At 50.1% G+C, this 21,878-nt stretch overlaps 1 protein-coding gene across 1 annotated transcript in view; it reads right to left on the reverse strand.

The window, feature by feature from the left end:
* The window catches only part of TENM4 (teneurin transmembrane protein 4), a 743,366-nt gene that overhangs the window by 375,835 nt on the left and 345,653 nt on the right, over positions 1-21,878 (reverse strand). The window contains 2 exon segments of the mRNA XM_070425699.1: positions 1,645-1,914; positions 5,045-5,332. Coding sequence (XP_070281800.1) covers positions 1,645-1,914; positions 5,045-5,332 — 558 coding nt within the window.

A 21,878-nucleotide genomic window follows, 5' to 3' on the forward strand; every position in this document is an offset into this window, starting at 1 on the left:
ATTTGAGGCAATCAGTCACACATGTGCAGCAGCTTGACACACAGTAGGCCCTCTATATGTCTTCCCTCTACTCCTGAAAAGTGGCCACACTGTGATGTGTTGCTTTACATGTCCGATGGAATTGAGCCCTGTTTGATCATAAGATCTGAATTCTCATCACAGGGAAAGGGGAACTGTGGCCAGTAGGAAGAATATGAGAGAAAGAGAGGAGGAGGAGGGGAGGAAGACTAAAGGTGGGGGGATAGGGAGAAAAGAGGAAGAGAAAGAACCAGGATAGGAGGAGAGCCTGGCTCCAGCTCAACTAGACAAGGCCCATATACCCTTCACCTCTGAGACCATCTTCAGCTGTCAATTGAGGAGACACCCTGTGAGCAAGAGTACTGTCAACCTCATCAGTGGATAAAAGGGAGCCATTCCCATGGCTCATTTACTGTCAGTATGAGTCACTGACAGCATTTAGACCCGAGTATCACAAAGCTGTTAATCTAACTTCCCAACTGGGAGAAAGTGGGCAAGCGCATGGGTGCCTGTGGGGTGTCTGGGTTTGGGGTGTCGAGGTCTGGAAGGGATGCAGAGGCCGGGTCTCTCTGTTAGATTCTCGTGCCCACCTCCTTTGCTTGCCCATCCTCCCTGAGTTCAATGGGGCTTGGAGCATGGTGGCCAGTGCAGAAATGGATAATCAGGACAGGGTGCAGGCCAGGCGAAGCAGGCAGCCATTTCCCTGACCCCATTATCAAAGGCCCGGGCTCTTCAGGCTCATTGACTATGTCATTATCACCCAACAGAGGCTTAATTCAGCAGTGATTCAGCTCTCAGGGAATGTACAATAGTGTGGGTGGTGTGCACCCCACTCTGTCATGACTTTATGGAAAAGGGATTATTTGTCACCATGGCGAGAAGCCTTCAAAGCAACCAATAACCCAAGTATCTTGCTGCCCAGAAATTGGCGGGTCCCAAAGCACCAGAGAAAGGGAGGCTCCCGCCCCCGCTCCCCACTCCCCGCAGCAGCAAACTGCAGGGCAGGCCTAACTCAGGGCCCCTCAGGTCTGATGGTAAGGAGGAGCATTCTGAACCCAGACACCCTTTCCTGCACCAGAGAAAGGAGGCCTTGGAAGAAAGGGCTGAAGAAATGAGAGTAGAATACGGAGTCTAGCCCAGCCACACAATCTTGCAGATACGGGAAAACTAGAGCAAAACCTCAAGTTTTGAGTTATCCCACCATGAGAGTGTTTGTTTGGAAGCCATCTCTGATCAACACAAGATGCTGGGGTGGGGCAGCGCCCATGGCGATGGCCCAGGACTGCTGAGCACCTGGAGGCTGGAGCCTGCAGGAGCAGGGCTCAGGCAGGATCCTGAGGCCAGGCCTTAGCAGACAAGCTGTGGGGGATGGGTTAGCCATGTCCCTGGCCCCTCTGCTTCCCCATCTCTGAGGCACCTGCCTAATCAGGAAAGAAAGAGTGGAGATCCACTCTCTGTCATGGCACCGCTTGGTGGGTATTATACGTGTCTGTGCAGGAGGCTTTGACTTTTGACCACTAAGAGCAAAGCAATTGTCACCAACATCACTAGAGCCCCAAGCAATGGTGTCATTCAAACCCCGGTCCTGCAGCCCAGGTGCCCGGCTCAGACCAGGCTGCCACTCACCGGTCTCGGTGTTCTCGTGCTCCGTGTCGGTGAGCGTGAGGTTGGAGTTGGCCCGGCTGGACAGGCAGGAGCTGCGGCCCGACCGTGTGCTCCGGCCCCACAGTCGCACGGGGTGCTCAGGGGACAGCACTGTGTCGGCCTCCATGTCGGCATCAGAGCTGGCGCCCATGGAGTAGCCACAGTGGGGGAGGCCGATGTCTGTGCGGTACAGGGTCCCATGAGGCGGTGTCACCTCACCCAGCCCCAGCTCACGAAGGGAGAAGTTGGCTCCTGGGAGAAAACAGGTGAGCTTGGTTAGGAGGGGTCTTCCCATCAGAGCCTGGCCCCCAGCCCAGGACTCCCTCTGGCCTTTGAGCTCACTGTGCCTTTTCTCTGACTGAACAGCTCCTTCTGCCTCTTCCCCACCAGCCCCAACTTTCTACACCCTTTGAGGAAGGACCTGCTCAGATGACACCTTCTCTGTGAAGTCTCCCCTAACCCTACACCCTGTGCAGAAGTCACTGTCCTTCCTCTGAGCTCCTCAGAGTCTGTGGCCCCGGTCACAGAGTTAAGGGCCTGACCCCTCCACCGATGATGACCTCATGGCACAGGGCCATGCCTTGCTCATTCCTAAAACCCTGTGCCTAGAACAAAATCTGGTGCTTACAGGGGCCAACAAAGGTCTGCCACACTGAATGGAGGGCCTTGGGTCTCCGTTTCCAGTCAGGATGGGGTGCAGTGCTTGCCAGCAAGGAGGATAAAGTCACAAAACAGTCCCATACTGCCTGGTAAATAGCTGATGCCCAAGCCTTCTCATACCCAGTACCCCAGCCTCTGCTCTGCCCACTCCAGTCTGTTCCCTACAAGGCCCCCACCCGCAATGCGATCACCTCCCAGTCTCTCCATGATGCAGCTGCTAAAAGGTTAATGTCAGCGGGCTTGGCACAGCAGGGGCTTGGGCTGTTCAGTGCCAGTAAGACATCCTGAGTGGCCAGGGTCTGGGTCAGACCAGATGTTAAACATTTTGAATGTGCCATAGGCCAGTCTGCCTCCCACCCTCACTGCACACCACACTTCCTGTGTGCCCGGTTTGCTCCCTCTGATCTTTCTACACCCCTGTCCTATGCATCTCCCAGCTTCACAGTCTCACCCCCCACCGCCCCCAGTATTCCTGCTCTGCTGGGCCAGCCCTCCCAAGGGACACCAGTCACACATTATGAAGAATGACTGCTACATTAAGTGAAATATCAAATTTATTTGCAATAAACAGCCTTGGCTGCATTGATTTCCATATGGCTTGCCCTGCATACCCTTTTAAGCAGCCAGACTCAGTGTCAATATGAGTGAGCTGAGACATCCCAGGACTGGAGAAATGCAGGGTGAGGGCTGACTCGTAGGGCTCGGCGATCCCATTGAGCCAGCCTGGCCCCTCTGATGTGTGAGCTCAGCTGATTTATTTCACCAAACATGAGATGTGCTCCTGTTTGCTTTAAGTCCCTTTGGCCTCTTTCCCGAGGAGCTCATCCCACCTTGCTCAACATCTAGCTGTGCAAGCTCAGGCTGGTGACATCACCCTGGCCTGTGTTCTTGTTTGTAAAATGGGGTGGTAACCTATGACCTGCTACCTTCAGGATTTTTGAGGATCCAGAGAGGTAAGGGGAGAGAGAGTACTTCATAAACTGCAATGCTCACAGCTACCTATAAGATGAGAATGTTTCTTGTTTGTTATTTACAAAGACAAGAAGGGGCCCCTTCTGCAGCCTCGTACACCAGGGTGGCATCCAAGCCACCCTGGACTGGCAGGGCTCCCTGAGCTCTATCAACCATGGGTTGGGCAGAGCTGGAGAGGAGCTTGGGTAGCACTTTGTCCCTTCCCCTCACTGAGACCCAGCAATGACTAGTAGTAGGTAGCGTTTAGGAAGCAGCTGCTCCATGCCAGGTACTGTGTCAAGGACTTTAATTCCAGTCCTTGTTCATTCTGAGCAGCCTCCTTTTAGGAGGGGTCACAGTTATCCCACTGCTCAGGGAAGGAGTTGAGGGTAGAAAGAGCAGCAGAGCCAGAATTCAAATCCAGGTTTTCTGATGCCTGAGTTTGAGCTCTTGACCACAAGCTGGGAGAGAGAGCAGACCCTCATCTTTCAAACCTGAGAGGCAGCCTTGCCAACAAGTCAGCCTTCCTGTGGATCCAGGCCTGTGGGGGAGGCCACATGTTGTGTGTATGCGCGAGCGTGTGTGTGTGTGTGCGCGCACGCACGCACACGCGTGCACCCATGTCCAGCTCTTCTTACCTCTGTGATCTTGGGCAAATGAACCAACTTAGTGTTGTTGTAAGGATTAAATAACAAAGGCAAGATGTATATAAATTACACAGCACCATGCCTGGCTAACCCTATCAGTAGAAGGCACGTGGGCAGGGTAGAACCAGGGAGGGCTGCAGGAGCATTCAGGGATTGGCAGGAATCACAGAGGCTCCAGGCTGGCGAACATATCATGGAAGCTGTGGACATAGTGAGCAGTCCAGTGGGTCCAGAGCATGAGTGGTGAGGTGGAGAGGCAGGGGATAAAATAGTCCAAAAGACAAATGAATGTGGGGAAAGCCCTACTAAGCCAGGTTAAGGAGCTCAGGCAAAGGGCCATGGGGAGTCATTTCCAACTTCACTCGAGGTGTAGTGCAGAGAATAGACCACAGAGGGCAGCACCGGGTGAAGGGGGCTGTGGCTGATCCTCTCAGAGAGAAGACAGTGACCTGAACTGGACCAGTGGTGGAGGGGATGGAGAAGAGCGAGGGATTTGAAAGGTACTCTGGAGCAGGATGGATAAGCTTTAGTGACCACTGTGTGAAGGAAATGAAAGAGTGGGAATCAGGTGCCAGGATAGTCCCCAAATTAGGAAGTTTTTAGGTCCATCTCAGAAACAGCTTCCTCTCAAGGTGAGGGCAGTACTTGATACCAAAAGGTGCTAAGATATGTTTGTTGAAATATATGAACAGATAACAAAACTAACGGCCAAGACTTACTCAGCACTTCCTTGGTGTTATCACACTTACCATTTAAACACGTCATCTCAATGGTCCTCATAACAATTCGGCCCAATAGAGAGGCCACTCCTGCCCATCTGACAGCTGAGCAGTGAGGCTTGGAGGAGAGCCCATGGCTCTGAACTCAGCCCCAAGAATGGACCCCGCTCCTAACCACTTCTTTATGCCAGGAAGTGGTGAGCATGAAAATCAATGAACTAAGAATGAACCGCAGGGCAGGCTTTGACTAGATCCCAGTGCCAAAATAGCAGATTTGGTGTTGACTCAGCACTCACTGGCCCTGCTGCTCCACTGTGCCCACGCCCAGGGCCACACCTGCGTGCACACCTGCCCCAGGCTCGGTTCCAGGCTCTGCCCCAGGCTCTGGCCCGGGCCCTCCCTCACCTGTGCGGCAGAACTCCTCGGCCTCCTGCGGCACCATGTCCTTGATGCGGCTGCCGTAAGCAAGGCGGGCGTCCTGGTCATAGGCCTTCAGGGTCTCGCTGGAGCTGTAGGACTTCTGTGGGGCCTTGCCTTCCTCGCTGTCCGCGGACGAGCTGGTGTAGCGGCGCTCGGTGTCCCGGCGCCGGGTCAGCGAGCGGTATGGCTTCCTCTCCTTCACGTCCATGGCCTCTGGCCCGCACTCCTCCACATCCACGAACAGGGTCCTTGCCTCACTCAGGGCTGAGCGGTCTGGAGCCGGGAAAGCAAAGAAAACGGCGTGAGCTTGGGCCCCAGGAGGCAAAGACCACAGCCAGGTCCATCTGGGCCTCGGACCTTGATTCACCCTGCAGTGCTGCGGGGACTGGCCTCTGGCTCCCAGGGGTGAGAGCACCCCTACCAAGGCCACAGGGGGCCTTGCACCCACAGCCTCTAAAAATGAATCCTGTCTCTGCTCTTCCGCCTTCCACCTCGAAGATGCCTCAACCTGCCCCTCCAGTGATCCCTGCCAGGAAAGCTAAGGAAGGCCAGAGGGCTCTGGTTTTCCTAATCCCCCGGGACAGGAACACAGGCTTGTTCCAATCATGTGCCCAGCTGCCACAGGGCCTGACCCAGAAGAGCGGCTCCTTAAGAATTTGTAGAATGAATGACTCTACTCAGACACTGCGGTAAGCACTTTGCATAGATAATCACATTTAACCCAATGAGCCAAGGTATGAACAACCAATCTACACCGTCACCACCAGATAACTAATTACTTGCTTATTGTTTGTTTTCTTCCACTAATACGCAAGCTCTGTGCAAGCCTGGGCTTTACCTGTTTTGCTCACTCCTGAGTTCTAGCACCTCCAGCGAATCCTGGCACACCTGATACACATTGGTTTCATTAACTGGCCAACCAATCCCCATCTCTCCGCTGAGAAAACAGAGGTTCAGAACAAACTTCAAGGTCACAGGGTGGTAAAAAAGGCAGACCCTGAACCCAGGTCTGCTTGGCTCTAAAACCTGAGCTTTTCCTATTCCTTCCTCCCACTCTTGCTACACAACAGTGTCCTTCCAGCTGGGCTAGCTCTGAGGGCCACGCAGCCAGAGAGGACTCCCTCACCTGCAGACTCGCCATCTCATCAGTGGCACGATTTGCACCTGGGGGAGCTACGGTGCCTGCCCCATACATCTGGGTGTTGTCAGGGTGCCTGATGGGTGGGAGGGAGAGAGGAGAGGTGCTGCTTTGTCTGCTGCCTTTCTCCTCTTTCCCCCATCTTGACCTTTTTTACCCTAGACTGACACTCCAGGATTTTTTAAAGCTGTCATAACACCCTCTTTCTCTTTCCAAATGTGTTCCTTTGGTTCTGGGGGCAGCAAACATAGCCCCTACAAGAGCCAGGGGTCAGCACAGAAGGAAAGCAGAATGTCCTGCATAACGTGTGATGAGAGCTCTTCCGTTCTTGACACACAGCCTCTCAGTTCTTTCATTCATTGTCCCACTGTCCAGAGAAACATGGGTACACACACATTCTGCTGGGTGGCTGTCGTACGGAGAAGCCACAGAGTGAGAGTGTGGTCTACGGGGCCACCTGAGGTCTCCCTATGGGGGCCGGGCCTCTGACAGACAGGGAGGGGGGGCCTGTCCACGAGGGCAGTGCCACCCAGTGCCTGCCAATGCTGCCACGTTGGAGTGCAGAGTGTCTTGTGAGTTTTTAAGACAAGCTGGGAAATTGGACTTATTATTTTTAATTTCAAAATACTCTACAGGCCAAACAAAACACAAGGATGAGTCATTTTGGTCAGGGAACTAGTGGTTTCCAAGTTCTGCCTTTAATCGTGGACATCTGAGACATCCCTTTGGCCTGAAGATGCTCTCTTCCCTCCTAGGACGCTAAAGGCCCTCTCCTTAATGGTAACATTAGAATCCTCACTTTAATCCTGTGATGCAGGCACTATGATCATCTGCAATTTTCAGATGAGAGATATCGAGGTGAAGGACCTGCCCACGGTTGCATAGTTCCTGAGTGGTGGAGCCACAGTTCTGACCGAGGCGGTTGAACTTGCCACGTAACTGCTAGAAAGCATTGCCTTTTCATGCTGTGCCAGATGCTTAGCCTAAGCCCAGATCAGGCCAGAGCCCTCCTCCTGCCCCCCTAGCAGCCCTGCAGAGCCTTTAGGGTGAATTCCAGTTCTCAGTCCAAATGCTCTTGTGTCTGGCCCGACTCACTTCCACTCACTGAGCCACTTTCTGGACACGAATTCTGTGATCTCTGCACCTCTGTGCATGTGGTTCCATCATAGACTATCTATCTAACTAGATGCCTGCCTCTCCCCCAGACAGCAGTTCCTGGAGGCAGGCCTGGCATCCATGAACTCATAAAATGCCAGCTAAGTAAATAAATGAATAAACTTCATTTCTTCTTACCAATCTTAAGTAATATAAAATATTGGTGGTTCAACTTAGATAAATATGTATTAGATACATCTAAGACAGAATCAAATGCATTGCTCAGATGCATTCTTTTTAAAGGCAGCCTGGGTTTGAAGTATATGCCCCCACCTAGCAGCTGTGTGACCTAGGACAAGTTACTGAACCACTCTGTGCTTCAGCGTCCTCATCTGTAAAGTAGCACCGACCTCTTGGGGTTGTTTGGAGGATTAAATGAATTAATGCACATCCCTGCAACATATGGCCCCTGATACATAATGGGTGCTGAATAGATGTTAGCCGCATTATCATCAGGAAAACCCCACATTTTATTTTTAAAAGGCGCACTTTAGAAGTCTCCAGCTCGGTGTCAGTTATAACTGGAGAAGGAACACCCCCCGGAAACGTGTTCATAGGCTGAGACACATTCCGGCTGTTAACTCGGTGGGTGACTGTCTTATCAGCATGTGCCTGTTGACCAAAGACATCGGCTTCAAGGCAAAGACTAAGTAACTACAAATGATGAAGAATGCAGTCCAGAAACTCATGGCTTCCCTACCACAAAGCAGAAGCTCAGAGGACAATCACCATGCTCCTGTTTCCTTTTGATTTTCCCCATTTTATTTTTTCAAATTTTATTTTATTGTTTAAAGTATTACAAATAGTAGTACATATGTCTCCCCCCCGACCCATTGACCTTCCCCTGGCCTCCCCTACCCCCCCAGCACATGCCCTCAGCCCCTGCCCCCCCCCCCCCCAGTGTCTTGTGTCCATTGGTTATGCTTATATGCATGCATATAAGTCCTTTGGTGATCTCTTACCTCCCCCACAACACTCCCCAGCCTTCCCATTGTACTTTGACAGTCTGTTTGATGCTTCTCTGCCTCTATCTTTTTGTTCAGCAGGTTATATGTTCCTTATTATCCATAAATGAGTGAGTTCATGTGGTATTTTTCTTTCACTGCCTGGCTTATTTCACTTAACAGAATGCTCTCCAGTTCCATCCATGCTGCTGCAAATGGTAAGAATTCCTTCTTTTTTATAGCAGCGTAGTATAGTACTGTGTAGATGTACCACAGTTTTCTAATCCACTCATCTGTTGATGGGCATTTAGGCTGTTTCCAAATTTTAGCTATTGTAAATTGTGCTGCTATGAACATAGGGGTGCATATATCCTTTCTAATTGGTGTTTCTGTTTTCTTGTGATTTCCTCCTCTCACCCCCTCATTTTAGCCTTAATAAAGTAATTCAGTAAATATTTATGTGTTTTGAACAGGTGGGAGGTTGGTCATGGTCCACACTCAGCTTGGCCTTTATTATTGCGAGAAAGAAGGGGCCACACCCTGACTGGTTTGCTCAGTGGTTAGAGTGATGGCCCTCAGACTGAAGGGTGTCGGGTTCGATTCATCTCAATTGCAGGCTCGATCTCTGGCCCTAGTTGGGGCGTGTTTGGGAGGCAACCAATTGGTATGTCTCTCTCACATGGGTGTTTCTTTCTCTCTGTTCCTCCCCCGCCTTTCCACTCTCTCTAAAAATCAATGGGGAAAACCTCAGATGAGGATTAAAAATAAAAGAAGGGAATGGGTCGGGATGTAAGATGTGACAGTGGAGAAGAGCTCCAGGAGCAAAGGGCCTGCAGTGCAGTGATGCTGAGGCCCTGGCAGGAGGGTGTGTGCTGGAAAGGGTGCCCAGCTCAGATCCTGGGAGCCCATACATGGGCTGGGGGCAGAAGCACCGGCACACATGTGTTTAAACATGTCAGACGCTCCTTACCGGCTGGCCAAGTGGTTCCCACTGTGCCTAAACCCATTACCCGGCCCTTCCTAACTCTCCTTCTGCTTCCTCTCACCGCCCACAGAACAACCTGCCACCCCAACCTGCCTCTCTCCCAGATCCATTCTCCGTTTCTGTCCCACCAGCTGCCTGCCATGTCTCGACATCCTCAACTGAGCCCTGCCCGTGCTGTTCACTGGGTTCACCCAAGGGAGGCTCCTGAAGGAGGTGGGGCAGGAGCAGGAGGAGCGAGGAGAGAGTGCTGCTTCGTCCACTCCTTCTCCCACCATCTGGCCCCTCTTCCAGGCCTCCAGCTCTCCCTGGCTCTGCAAACATCCTTCCCTGCCCTCACCCGATCGGGCCCAGGGGTTCCCGTTTCCTGTTGCATGGAGACCCTGGGTGTCTCACCCTCCTGGTTGGCTGCCTTCACTTGCCCACACCTGTGTCTCTTTATTAACGTCTGTTCATTGAAACCATCTGGGGTGAATTCTGTTTCCTGGGGAATCCTGACCTATGATGCAGCTTCGCCTCTTGCTCTCTGCTTCACTGTCAGTAATTATGATGATGATCATCATCATTGTCATCAAACTAATGACACCAACAGCGATCACTTACTCAGAGTTTACCACAGGCTAGGCCCCGGGAACAGTGTTCTGGATAGATGATCTCATTTAGTTGTCACCACTCCTAGTCTAGTTGTCACCACTCCTAGTCTGTGTATTGGTCCCATTTTAGGGATGAAGAACCTGAAGCTTAGAGAAGTTAAATAACTGGTTTAAAACCAGGCAGGCAGAACTGAATCAAGAGCTGGATCCACCCATTGCCAAATCTCCCCTCCCACAGCCCTCTGCCATGCACAATGCGTCCCAGGTGAGGAGTTGGTCGGCTCCAGCCCTGTTCTGGCTGAGTGGCCCTGGGCCAGCCCCTCACCCCAGGGCGCTGGGTTTGTCAGATGCTTTGTAAACTGTAACGCACATTATACCTCTAGGCGCATGGGATTGGAGAGTTACTACTACCAATGCCACCATCATCATCTTTATTGCTTTGTTATTTCTAACCATCAAATTTTATAACTGCTTTAATCATAGAGTAAATCAAGCAGCTGAGTATGTTCTGGGAAGCTAAGTTGCCAACACATACCTGAAGGACATGCCTAGCAGCTCAGCCACTGCAGGCCTCAGGCTAAGCTGGAGGGTCCGACTGGGGCTCCTGCTGAGGTTGACAACCAAGACAAAGGGCATGTAACTCCCACAGGGGAGGGGGGGATGCTGGCACAGACCACCCGTGTGAGATTCGTGAGACCCTGGCCTGCCCTCAAGGGATGGCTTCAAAGAGGAGTTCATTTCCACCACCTGTTACAGACCAGTTTGTGCTGGGCGCTGGGCCCAGAGATGAGCAGACACAGTGCTACAGGAAGAGCTCACTGTGTGTTCAGGTGCCAGCCACAGGGAACAAGGCTGGGAGCTCTGGTAAAGCATGAATTGCAGTTTCACAGGTTTCTCCACATGCTGACACGGGGTCATTTTTGGTCTGTCTATGGGGAGGGAGAGGACCTGGGACAAGAGAAGGGGAGAAAGGTGTGCACCGAGCACTGTGCCCTGTGCTTTCACAGCCCCGAGAGGACGTTCACTGGTTACTGGTACTTCCCGTTTTAGAGCAGGCTGAATGACCCAGCAGACTGATCAAGGTCACACAGCCAGTGAGTGACAGCACTGGGACCTGACACAGTCATTCTAAAATCCACATTTTGGTCCTAGCTGGTTTGGCTCAGTGGATAGAAGGTTAGCCTGCAGACTGAAGGGTCCCGGGTTCAATTCTGGTCAAGGGCATGTACCTCAGTTGCAGGCATGGGGGAGGCAACAAATTGATGTGTCTCTCTCACATTGATGTTTTGCTCTGTCTCTCCCCGTCCCTTCCATTCTCTCTAAAAATCAATGGGAAAAATATCCTCAGGTGACATCTGCATTTTGGGTTGGTTTTTTTTTTTTTTTTTTTTTTTTACATGGAGCTGGACTCCAGTGGCTCTGGAAGGTTTGAACAGGAGTGTGAATGTGGGGAGGCCTGGGAGACACGGAGTGCTGACGGTGGTCAGGGTGCCATTTCCGATGGGGAAAGAGGCAATAACAATAAAACAACCACTGCTAATGGAATACCTACTCATGTGCCGGGTACTTTGTATAGATCGTTTCTAATCCCTACCACAACTAGGCAGTCAGATATCACCCTCTTATTTTATATTTTATTTTACAAATGAGATAACGAGTTCAAAGAGAAGGGGACTTGCTCTAGATCACATGTCAGGGTCTGGATCTGAACCAGAAGAAAATGTTTAAACCTGGAGAAAGGTATTCCCCACCTAGTACCATAGCTTAACTCATTGGGTAAATAATGGCCAAGGGCCTTTTCTGTCCTAAGTGCTGTGGAAGGTGTGCAGGGGTAACACACTGAGGCCCCCTCGTCCTCCCCTCCCTCCCCACAACACCTCGGCCTGCCCTGCTGTTCCAAGTCTTGTGTGAGGACTCTGTGGATAAGACCAATAGCTCGCTACTCCTTGGAGCTTCAGAAAGACACTGGGCGAGTCACACAAGGGAGAGAAGAAGGAGAAGGTCCCACAGGCCCTAAGCCAGGCCCAGTGGGTGGGCTAGAGGCCAGGAGACAACCAGGGTCCACTGCCCAGAGAAAGTGACATCCACACCATGACCAAAGGATGCCAGGTGACAGTGGGCCAGGCAGGCAGTTCTGGGGTAAGGAGAGAAAAGAAGCTGAAACCAGTGGCCTTCTGATTTCTCTGACATACAGCAAGAAGACATTGCTTTCCCAATCCAATACACACACACGTCTACACATTTCCAACTAAAACAAACATTTCAAAAACTAGCCTAACTTTTCCTCAAGAGTGAAATCTGAGATTTTCTACTAGACTCTATTCTACTGAAACAGAATGATGGATGGGTTGCCAATCTAGTCTTTGAGAACACTTCTCCAGATATCGGCATGGAGGGAAGCCGAGGTGTGAGAGAATGTGGGGACAGATGGGCCCAGCTACTTCTCAAGTCCAGGCTCCAGGGAGGGGAGAGGTTCAAGCCAGAGCCTGAGAGGCGAGGAGTGAGCCGCCTGGGAGAAAGAAGAGGACTCTCCAAGAAGGATTAGGACATGAGTGGACAATAACATGCCGGCGCGCACGTGGCAGACAGCCTTGATCTTGAGGTCCCCGAGGAGCCTGTGGTCCAGCTGTTTCTCGGGGCTCTGACGGGGCGGCAGGATCTGGCCTGGAAGAATGTGTGGGACTGAGGAGAGGAGGGCAGATGGGGACCAAAGCTTGTGGTGTGCGGAGAGAAACTCAAGAAGCTCACTTGGGCCCTTCCTTGCAGTATTTATGAGGAGCCAGGGCCTGGGACTTTCTTGGAGAGACTTCATCAGATGTACAGCACTGTGAGGCACTCCTGCCCCTGCCAAAGCCCCTGGCGGGGATGGGGGCTGTTACCACCCTGGGCTTCCTGGAAACCTCAGAAACGGCTGGGGACAAACCAAGAAACGGACTGAATTTCTACTGCACTAAGGTTTATAAGTTTTCCTTAACATAAGCACACGGTGATATTTTTAGTTATTTGTGTCAAAAAGAGCCCATAAATATTTCAGAGATAAAAATGTGTTCTGTAAAATATAAGTATCTTTCTCTTCTCTCTTTTCCTCTCTCTCTCTCAAATCATTATACATTTTTTTGTTGCCTTAGTCCTTCAAAGTCCTTTGTTTTAAATTCCAGTGCGATATGAAGGTGAATGCCAGGGGTGGCGGGAGCACCTGTTCTGTACCTGTTCTGTCCCAGGTACTGTGTTGGGTTGTGTATAAACCAGAGATGTAGGTGTCATTATACCCACTTTACAGACTTGGAAACTGAGGTTCAGAGTAGCACTAAGTGATGCTCAAGTTCGCACAATATGCCATGTTGACTGTACTCCATGTTGTACATTTCTCTGGCCCTGTCACTTTAGGGAAATCCTCGCATTTTTAAACAGTGAGACAGTAGTTATAATAATGGTGGATAACGGCAAGGTCTTTACATGCACTACCTCATTTCATCCTCACCAGACCCCTAAACCCTAACACGTGGTTTTCTAGATGAAAAAGCCCAGGATTTAGCGAGGCTAATACCTTGCGCAGAAGACTACAGCAAGAAAGTGCAGAGCCTGGGTCCATATGACCCCAAGGCTCAAGCTGTTAACCAGATCCAGGTTATCCTTTATTCTGATTTGCTTCAATGTTCTATGTGACCTTTCCTTTTGCTTCTCAGCAGTATTAAGTCCTCTGTTGCACCGAGTCAGCACCTGACCCAGCTTAGGGAGGAATGCTTTTACAGAGGCTTCTCAGAGTGTACCCTGCACAGGAAGGCGGCACTGCGGCCAGGGAAAGGGCCTTCTTGGGCTCGTGGTGGAATGTGGCCTTGTGCCCAGCTGGGCTGTGGGGACTTCCCTAATCAGCAGCTGGGAGGCAGGTGACAGATGGTGCCTACAGGAGCCATCGCGCCCTTCTGTGGAGGGCTTGTCACAGGCCAGGCGTGGAAGGGCAGGCGGTTGCTGTACGGGCTGCCCCTCTGATCCTGAGCTGGGAGAGCTCTCCCTGGAGCTGCCCTGGCCCCTCAAAGGGCAGAGCGCACACAGGACTGGGGACAACAGGCCCTCAGCCAACATGAGGCAGTACGAGGGCTGTGTATTTCATATTCCTCCATCTGTCTTCCATCTTCATTCTTCCTCCTCCCCCCCTCCCCGAAGCCATGTACCAGCCAATGACCCCCTTTACCAATGGTGGGATCTTAGTGTCAGGAAATGTGCTTTTTACTGTATGACTGAAAGCACCACCAAAGGCCAGCTGGTTCATGCACCATTGATGTTTGAACCCCGTTGGTCCCATCCTTACCAATTGGTCAACCATATCTTTTTTTTTCTTAAAGTTTCAGAGAGGAAAGAAGAGATAGAAACATCAATGACGATAGAGAATCATCCATTGGCTGTCTGCACGCCCACCACTGGGGACGGAGCCTGCAAACCCGGTATGTGCCCTGACTGGGAATCAAACCCCGACTTCCTGGTTCATAGGTCAGTGCTCAACTGCTGAGTCACACCGAGCAGGCTGGTCAACCATATCGGAAGCTGGGGACTTCCCTACCTCCAGGGACAGCTCTGACTGTGCTTCCCGACTTGGGAAGCAGCCTCTTTGCAGGCTGCAGCTCTGCTCCTGGGGGTCTCAGTCCAATGCCTGGGCCCTGCCAATGGCCCTTCAAGACTAAAGGCAGGCCAGTCTGTGTGTCCTTCAGTCTTCTTGTCAGACTGAACCTCACTCCTATAATTTTCAAGTCTTGCCTTTTCAGTGGCCTTTCCATGAATTCATCCACCCTTGCTCCCTCCTTCCCATCTAAGAAGGCTTTGAAAGAGCCAGGGTGAGATTTGAGGACAAAAAGTTGGGCCAACTGCAGTCAGAGGGACAGACACATCTACAGGTGGTCCCAGCACAGGGAACACAAGAGGGTAATGGACACAGATGGTCTAGGGGTAGAGAGGGGACACCAGCAAAGGCCACCTGGAGGAGGTGACATCTGAGCTGAGGCTGGGCAGGAGTTAGCCAGGGGACAGGGAAAGGAAGGTTGGCTAGAATCACTGGGAACCTCTTGGTGCAGTAGGAACAGCCTCCATGCACCTCTCTCCCCTGCACCCAACACAGTGTTTTTGGAAGCACAGTCATGGGGGGGCCTCTGCCTGAGCGGTCTGTCTGCTGGGACTGAGTGTCTTCATGAACGGCACCTTGAGCCATGTCTTCCCCAGTTCAGCCCCCACTGACAGGGTTCCCTTCCCTTCTCCCTAGAAAACCCATTTCAAGGTCAAGCCCGAAGCCAAGGTATTAGAGCACCAATTCCACACAGATTTCCAACTTTCTATGGGCTTATTCTGGGACCATGTTATGAGATAATCAGAGGGAGGGAAGAGATAGTTGGGCTGATTAATTGCACATCTCCTACTATGGCCAGAGCTTGATCTTCAATTACCAGGGGCTCCCGCATTACACTTCCACTCTGTGAGGGGTGGAGGGTGATGAGAAAGAGCCAGAGGGGACCCCTGGCACCACAGGGAGCAGGCGTTCGTTTAAGGCTTCTGTGAATGGTGAGAGTCTTAGTGGTAACGCTAACTCCCTCAGTTCACTCAAGCCTCCCCAGATTTGTGAAGGTAGCAACTGCTTGTGCTCTTGCAGAATGGCTCAGGGTTCTGTGTTTGTAGAGAGGAGAGGCTTGGAGGCTGTGACTTGCTGACAGCCACATCCGGCAAGTGCAGACCAAGAGCCACCATTTTCCTGCTGTTTCCTTTCATGATCTCAGTTTTCTCTCCTGCAACATGGGGTGGCATGGGGGGGCGGGGCTCATATGCAATCCATGCCTGAGGACTGCCTTTATGTCCCCAAACATACATACACACACACACACATGCACACATGCACACATGTATACACACGCACAAGTGCTCTGTCAAGAACCAGGAGTTCTGAGAGGGGCAATGATTACAGAGCATCTTGGGGAGGTCCCAAGAGGGGTCCTGGCAGCAGACAGAGCCTGTTGGCCAAGCCGTCCCGGAAAGGGACGTCCAGGAGGAGAGCTAGGGAGGGTGCAGTGGCGCTGGCAGACTCGCACTCCCATCTCTGTGTACTCTAGCCTCAAAGAAGTCGAGAAAAAGGCTCATAATGATGGGAAAACCCTAATTGCCTGAAACTGCCGCCATTTCCAATAATTAAAGGCAGACTTAATAGATATTAGGGCCCTCCTTCCAGCAGCTGGGTGGTCAGGCAATTTTTATTTCAATAATTAGCTGCTGTAAGTCACACAGAACTGGAGACAGATAAAGGCAGGGCCAGCCTCTCACGGAGCTAATTGTGCCCAGGGTTCTACATGCCTAATCAAGCCCTGCACTGCTCCCATCTCTTTCATCCAAGGCCTCAAAGGACTTCACCATCGGTAATTAAGTCTCCTAAGTGCTGTAAAGGAAGTGCTTCTCCTTGGCAATCTGAGAAAAGAAGAGGCTACTGGGGTGGAGGTGGGACAGGTAGCCATGAGGCTGGCCCCCAAGATGGGGAGAGGGAGCAAAGAGCTGGCCCGGCCCCTGAGACTGGGCCTTCTCAAGCCTTTGGCCTCTGTGGGTCGTATCTCTAGGACAATTGCAGACCTGTGGCTCTGCTGGCCACCTCCTGTTGAGTCTAGTTCAACCTGCCCCATCCTGGAAGCAGTCTGATGTTTAGCTACTCAAAGTCTGTCTACATTTCTCACCTAGACAGTTTCTGAGGGATCTATTTGTTAGACATGCCAATTCTCTGGGGTAATTCAGATACCACTGCCTAGATTATTAGAGTTAGACAGGAACATAAAGGACACAGTTGCTCAAGTCCCATCAGACAATTGGGCTCCCTCTGTGAGTCTGCACAGACACCAGTCAGCCTCTGCTTGGCCTCCATTGGTAGTGGGCTTACTCCTAACACATTTCGTCCTCTAAGCTTGGCCTTAGACCAGGGGTGGGGAACCTTTTTTTTCTACCAAGGCCCATTTGGATATTTATAACATCATTCATGGGCCATACAAAGTTATCAACTTAAAAATTAGCCTGTTATAGTTGGTCAAACATTTAATTAACTCACCCCTAATGCCTTGACAGGGCCAGACCAAATTATTTTGTGGGCCATATACACCCCTCAGGCCAGACATTCCCCACTCCTGCCTTAGACAGTTCCTTCTGACAATGAGCTGGAATTCGCTTCCTTCAAGAGCCTTCCTACTGGCCCTAACTCTGCCTTAAAATCTCCCAAATACACCTGACTCCTCCTCCCCAGGACAAAATATTTCCTCCCCTGGCTCCGTGAAATGGTGAAGCACAGTGGTAAACAAATAAACAAAAAACAAGTTTCACATCAAAGGCACAACCCAAAAAGGAGAAATCAATGAACAGGACCTCACCCAAATTCAAACGTATGCTCTGTGAAAGAGTCTGTGGAGAAGATGAAAAGACAACGTACAAAGTGGGAGGAAATATTTGCAAACCCATAAACAACCGAGGTCTAGCATCTTCTAGACCAGCGGTTCTCAACCTGTGGGTCGTGACCCCTTTGGGGGTCAAACGACCCTTTCACAGGGGTCGCCTAAGACCATCGGAAAACACATATATAATTACATATTGTTTTGTGATTAATCACTATGCTTTAATCATGTTCAATTTGTCACACTGAAATTGGTGGTCACCACAACATGAGGAACTGTATTAAAGGGTCGCGGCATTAGGAAGGTTGAGAACCACTGCTCTAGAACTGTATGAAGAGCCCTCGAAATGCAACAGTAAAGAAGCCCAAACAATCCAATTAGAAAATGGCCAAAAGATGTAACTGATATTTCACCCCTGAGGATGTACCGATGGCAAATAAGCACGTGAAAAGCATCACCGATCCTCAGGGAAATGCAACTGAAAGCCACAATATCACCATACGCCCACCACAAAGGCTAAAATAAAGAACAGGGGTGGCTCAGAATGCTTGCAAGGACCAGGGAAACTAGATCACCCATGCACTTCTGGTGGGAATATAAAATAGTTCGGCCTCACTGGAAAACAGTTTGGCAGTTTCCTATAAATTTAAACATGCAATTACTGTACAACCTAGCCATTGCACTCCTGGCATTTATCCCTCAGAAATGAAAATTTATGTTCGCACAAAAACCTGAACAATGTTCATGGCGAGCCTTACTTGTAATAGCTAAAAACTGGAATCGGTCCAGATGTCCTTCAACAGGTGAATGGTTAAATAAATGGTGGAATACCATGGAATACTACTCAGTGATAAAAAGAAATGAATTAACAATACAAATGAATCTCCGGGGAACTTCGCTGAGTGAAAAAAAGCCAATTGCAAAAGGTTACAGACTATATGATTCCATACAACATTTTCAAAATGACAAGGTTTTAGAAATGGAGAACAGATTAGTTGCTGCTAATGGGGCACAGGTGGGAAGGAGGGGGGGTGACAAAGGGCAGTGTGAGGGGTATTTGTGAGGAAAATGGTTACTATCTTGACTGGATACACTAATTTACAGGCAATAAAATACTATAAAAGTAAACACACACATAAGTACAAGTAAAAATGGGGACATTGGAATAAGATGATTGGTGTTTATCAATGTTCATACTCTGGTTGTAATCTGCTGTTTTACTATCATTTTTCCAAGTGTCAGTAATGGGAAAAGTGGGTAAAATGTTTCCAGGATATCTCTGTAATATAGTTTACAACTGCTTGTGAACTACAATGATCTCAATAAAAGTTTCAATTTAAAAAAATAGGTTTTTTGAGTCTGGCAGATTTTGGTTTGAATCTTGAACATACAGTGGGGCCTTGACTTACGAGTGTCCCGACTAACCAGTTTTTTGAGATACCAGCTGTCTCTCCGCCGATTTTTTTGCATTGAGTTGATAGAGTAATTTGAGTTAACGAGCTCCTTAACGAGCTCGGTCTCAGAACGAATTAAACTCGTAAGTCAAGGTCCCACTGTATTATGACTTCCAGTGCAACCTTGAACAAATAAACGCTTTGAAACTCAGATTCCTCATCTGTAAAATGGGGATCATAACTACCCCATTTTTCAGTGTTGTCTTGAAGTTTAAATGAGGTGGTCAATGGAAATGTTTAACTCTATGCTTGACACATAAAGAAAAATTTAATATACAACAGAGGCAATTGTTATATTATTATTCAGGATAAATATTTCAGCGCCTTCTCCTGATTCAGTTCCTACACGCCTAGCTTCCACCCAGTCATCATTCTCTGGAAAAGTTCCCTTTGGTCAATGTCACTCTTTAAAACACCAGGGTCGGAAACCGGAGTTTGATAACAGTCTCATTATCAGTTACTGCTGTGGCATCTTATGATTTCTAGCGATGATGCCATACTTCACATGCTGTTTTTGGCCAATTGCTTATCACTATTTCCTGTGCAATGTCTTTTTTAAAAATGAATAAAAATGTTTTTATTGATTTTAGAGAAAGAAGAGGGCGGGGGGTGGGGGGAGAGACGGAGAGAAACATCAATGAGAGAGAAACAACATTGATAAGCTGCCTCCTGAATGTCCCCTGCTGGGGATCAAGCCTGAAACCTGGGCATGTGCCCAGACCAGGAAACGAACTAGCCACCTCCTGGTGCACGGATCAACGCTCAACCACTGAGCATATAAGGGGAAATAAAGACATTAAGGTAGCAAGCTGCTGAGATTCACATTCGCCTACCAATTCTTAACCATCTGCTACGTCAGGCACTAATACTGATATACATCACCAGGGGAGCATCATGTTTCTATTACAGAATCCTCAGGACAACCCCTGAAGTTAGGGATGGTGGTGGGTTGCTGTAGCAATATCACCTCCCTGTACCCACACTATTGTGCAGTCTCTGCACTGACTCCAAGGTTGGCCACGTGCCCTGCATTGGCCAAGGGGCAAAGAGAACATCAGCAAACACGAATCAGAGACATGAAAAACCCTGGGGTATTTGGGCTTGCCTGCTCTTGCTATTTTTGGAAAATATCCATCATACAAAGAGAACCAGCCTGGCCAGCTTGTTGCTGTAGACACAGGGCTGAGCCAACCAGGCCCCCATAGAGTGTAGCTACATGAGTCCAGTGGACACTGTAAGAGCCAATAAATGGCCTTTTTAAGCCACTATGTTTTACAGGGGTATGTTACATAGGAAGGCTAACTGATACAGGTATTATTATAATTTCTATGTCATAGATGAGGAAACTGAGGCTCAGATCATGATAGCACCTTAAAAAATAAGAGGGAATGTTATGAGGACAATAAGAGTAACACCTAACGTTTACATAGTACCTCAGAGTTTATACATTTCTCCCATATTATTGTGCAATTTAATCCACCACCCTGTGCCTCTCTTTTGGGGAACTTATCAACATCATGTTCATGTCACATTTATGTTTAAGTAGTTGCTCACTTTTATGCTCTAAGCCCTGGGAAGATGGGGGTCATGTTCATCTTGTTTCAGCATCGCATCTCAAACTTCCAGCCTTGCAAATAGTAGGCAGTTAATAAATAATGACCGACTGACTGCATAAATGAACGAACACCTCTGAGGGGCTGTGTCCTGATCCTATATTAGATAGAGACTGATGTCCAGAGAGGTAGAGTGCCTCATTTCAAAGCCACACAGCCAGCAAGAGGCCGGTCGTAGATGCAGTCCAGGTCTTTTGACTCTAAGTGCAAAGATCTGCCTTAAATTCTCCGTGCATCCCGAGGGGAGACAGGTGAGGAAATGAATAACTACCCCTCAGTTAGGAGGGACTGTTGCTGGATGAATTTCACATGTGTAAGGAATGCCAATCCCGATGCTCAGAGGACTCCAATCAAACTGAGCTCCCCGCTGGAGCAGAAGTGGGCTGCATGTGAGCCTCGGTGCCTGGATCAGAGATGCCTGTTACTACAAAATGCACGAGGACATGTACCATCCAGTCCCACATTCCCCTGGGGGCACCCTCCGTCTAGCACAAAACCACCAAGCAAACACAGGACCAGTGAACAGCCCTGCCCTCGGCCCAGGGCCAGGCCTCAGGTTCCTCAGTGTGTGGGCCTAGCAGAGCACGCGCCTTGCTCTGCATCCTCCCTTTCCAGGTGCCCCTTCCACACACCCGGTCCTCCCCTGCTGCTCGCTACACAGAGGTGACATTCTCAGAATGCCCTTAACCACTCTGGGCCCCGGGACTCCAGACTCCAGCTGAGATGGCTCTGTTTGCCTTCCCAGCAGCCGCCAGGAGAGGATAGACGTCATGCTCCGCCAGTCTGCCCAAGTGCCCGGCTGGGCTCCGATTGGGGCTTGGCGGCCACAGCTGCCTCTCATATTTAAAGGGGCCCTGAGCCTGTCTTCTCTGTGGGGAAGCCCTGGCCCTTGGCCCTTTGCTGGCTAATGTTACACCTGGGTCACAGCAGTCTGACTTCCCAGCCAGACCTCACTTTGTTCTCTTGATTGTAGTCCCCAATCTGTTTTCATTAAAAACGCTGCCTGTCACTCCATTAATTCTGCCTTTTTTGGGTTGTTAACTGTACCAGTCTTTGAAGCTACTCCAGCCAGGAGAGGAAGTGGAGTGGGGCTACCCGCTCCTCTCCAGGGCTGGACCCTGAGGGTTACGGTATGCAGGACCCGCCTGCCGCTGCTAGCCAGCAACAACACAACCCAGATTTGTAGGGTGCGACGATTCTAATGTAAAGCCCTTTCACATTTCCAAAGTCACCGGGACACGGGGATGCTGTGAGGCAAGCAGACTGCAGGCCATCGCACCTCCAGCTGACAGGGGAGGACATCCACGTGGGGAGAAAGCAGTGCACAGCAGCCAAGAGCGTCAACTCTGCAGCAGGGTAGCCAGTGTTCTAATCCCAGCTCTGTCACTCCCAGCTGCGTGTCCTGGGCAGGTCATCTAACCTCTCCACCCCTCTATCTAAAGGGAAGATAGTAATTGTGCTTGACAGATAGGGTTGTTGGGAGGATTGAATGAGTTAATATGTGCAAAGTACTTAGAGCAGGCTTAGCACTTGGCTATTA

Source organism: Myotis yumanensis, unplaced genomic scaffold (assembly GCF_028538775.1).
Source record: "Myotis yumanensis isolate MYYU_CA2020_CCGP unplaced genomic scaffold, mMyoYum1.0.hap1 SCAF_10, whole genome shotgun sequence".
Lineage (NCBI taxonomy): Eukaryota > Metazoa > Chordata > Mammalia > Chiroptera > Vespertilionidae > Myotis > Myotis yumanensis.